The following is a 2500-nucleotide window of genomic DNA, read 5'->3' on the forward strand; positions in this document are numbered from 1 at the left end:
GTTTAGTGCCTTCTTTCACGGCGTGGTACTTTGTCTGGCTGAGGTGAGATCGCAGAAGAAATAACAAAAAAAATCTCACCTAATGTAACATATGACATAAACTTACAATTGAAAATTAAGGCGACCAATGAATTTAAGTGTTTCAATTTAAACTTTGATTTTCTTTTGTTGTTGATATTTTTGGTAGTAAAATATTGAAGTTCAGAAATCATAAAGTACCACCTAGAGATAGGCGAACAACGCATCAAAAAAATTCTGTAGTAGTTATTAGTTTCAGATGTGTAGTATGTGGCGCTATTTTATTTATCTTTCTCGTTTTCCTTTAGCATTTTGTTAAGATGAGTTTGCTGGATTAAGGCGACAACTTACCCGATTCGGAAGGCGTCTGCACGCCGAGGTCGTTCATATTAAAGTGCCCCTTCGGCCGGGTGTAGCTGTGGTCTCCAACGTGCGTCGCTTGGTGGCCCTCGAAGGGTAGAGAATCGGAAGACGTCGTACTTCCATCGCCACCTCGACGTCGGCCGACGCTACTGTCACGGACAGAGGGCGGCAAAGTCGCTCTGTCAAAGTTCGACAACGAATCAATCTTATTCAATTTCCGTTTTTTTGCGGGCTGTCCGCCGTCGCCTAACCGGCCTGTGACGTCCTGGCGACGTTGGCACCATAAGGCCAGACGGCGCGTGGCGCGTACTGGGCCATAACCATTGCTACTTCCGAACCCTGACGTCCTCTTCTCGAAGTCTTCCTCGTCATCGTTGTCGTCTTCCTCGGAGCAAGAAGTAGAGGAACAGCGCACATAATTGGTTGATTCCCTTGCTGCTGCATCCGAAAACCGTTTGTTATGCTTTTGTGGACGATCAGCTTTCTTCTCGACGTCTTCCTCCTCATCGTCGTCGTCTTCCTCGGAGCAGGAAGTAAAGGAACTATCCACAGAACGGGGCGAGTCTCTGACCGATGCATCAGAAGACAATTCGTCATCTTTTTCTATGTCACCTCGTTTCACCATGTCTTCCTCCTCATCGTCGTCGTCTTTCTCAAACGAGGAACTGTTAACAGTGGCTGGCGAGCCACTGGTTGCGGTATCGAACAGCAATTCGTCTTCCTGTGCATCATCATCCTCAGCGTCGTCATTCTCCACTAACGTCTTCTCATTCCGAGAAGACGAGCATGTGAAGGGATGTGCCGTCGTCACCGTCGTCAACGCGACCTTCTTGATCGCAGCAGTAACCGTCGTTTCGTTCAGATCGCTAGCTAAGCTGGCGCTGGTTACTAAGCTACTGCTACTTTTCGTCATACTACGATTGCTGCTGCTGCTGCCTCCGTTCCAGTAGTGAAAATCACTGCAACTCCCCTGATCACCACACACGCCGGAACTTCTTACCGACGAGTTGTCAATCGTTTGCGAGAAGAAACTAAAAGCGGACGACAAGGTCGTCGAGTCCCTTTCTTCGATTTCACGGAGATCGTGAAGTAGTTGGGAAAGACTGTTACTGCTGAAGCCATTGTCCGATGAATCGGCAGCGGTCCATAGCTGCCCGCCGAGCGGTTCAGTTGATGTACTGCGCATGTAACCTGCATTGAGATGTACTGTAACTGGATCATCTTGGATCATCTGGGCGGTTTGGTTACAGTAATTTAGTGCAATGTTTTCCCCACTCACGCCACTACTGCTGACAGCCGAGGAAGCAGAAGGTGCAGCAGGGACGGTAGCGGCTGGTGCTTCACCATAACCTACGGTACAGGTAGCGACCAGGTCCAACTTGTGCTTGAACTCCGGCGGATCATCATCCGCACTGAGAGGTGTATTGGAACTGGTGTGGTGATGTAACGCACCACTCAGTATGTGGTGTTCTCGGTTCTTCATGAACGCGCCATTCGGAATATACGGTAGACGAAGCGTGGAAGTACTAGTGGACATATTTGTGCTGTAGTTGTTGCCGCTGGTTATTCCACGGCTTTGTGGCTGCTGCTGCTGTTGTGGGCGTTTGATGAGCAACGAGCTACCGGCCGGTATCTCTGCCACCGTCGTTGGAACCCGGAACGGCGTTGGCTGGGGCTTTAGCGTCTCCGTGCTCTCCTTGGGACTAGTGTTCCCCGCTTTCGCCACGTGGCTTGCCGTAGGTGCCGCGACGTTTCCACTGTCGTGTGCGAGATTCTGTAACTGGTTCCGTTGCTGTTCTTGTGCTAATAGCACTAGCGGATCACCGCCACCGTCAATGCAGCACCCTTCACCCAGACCCAAGCCGAACTTCTCCGGGTGTGATAGGTCTACGCACACGCCGGACCACATGCAGTCATGCCTAATCTGGAGTCGCTGGTCGATGTTCATGTCGCACACCGAACCGGTTTCGAACGGCGACGAAAGCTCGTCTTTAGGCTCCGGCACCGGAAGCTCTTCGTTGGACTCCTCCATCGGGAAATTTGGCAGCATGTTTTCGAATAAGTTGAAGCCTGGTTCGTCATCCAGAAGAACGTTTTCCCCGGCTGCTTGCACCTCCAA

At 50.6% G+C, this 2500-nt stretch overlaps 1 protein-coding gene across 1 annotated transcript in view; it reads right to left on the reverse strand.

Moving 5' to 3' along the window:
- Positions 1 to 352: 352 nt before the first annotated feature.
- LOC128278310 (uncharacterized) overlaps positions 353 to 2500 on the reverse strand; it is a 5941-nt gene continuing 3793 nt past the window's right edge. Inside the window, exon 2 of the mRNA XM_053017018.1 lies at positions 353 to 2500. This exon is cut by the window's right edge and continues 157 nt beyond it. Coding sequence (XP_052872978.1) covers positions 353 to 2500 — 2148 coding nt within the window.

Source organism: Anopheles cruzii, chromosome X (genome assembly GCF_943734635.1).
Source record: "Anopheles cruzii chromosome X, idAnoCruzAS_RS32_06, whole genome shotgun sequence".
Taxonomy (NCBI): Eukaryota; Metazoa; Arthropoda; class Insecta; order Diptera; family Culicidae; genus Anopheles; species Anopheles cruzii.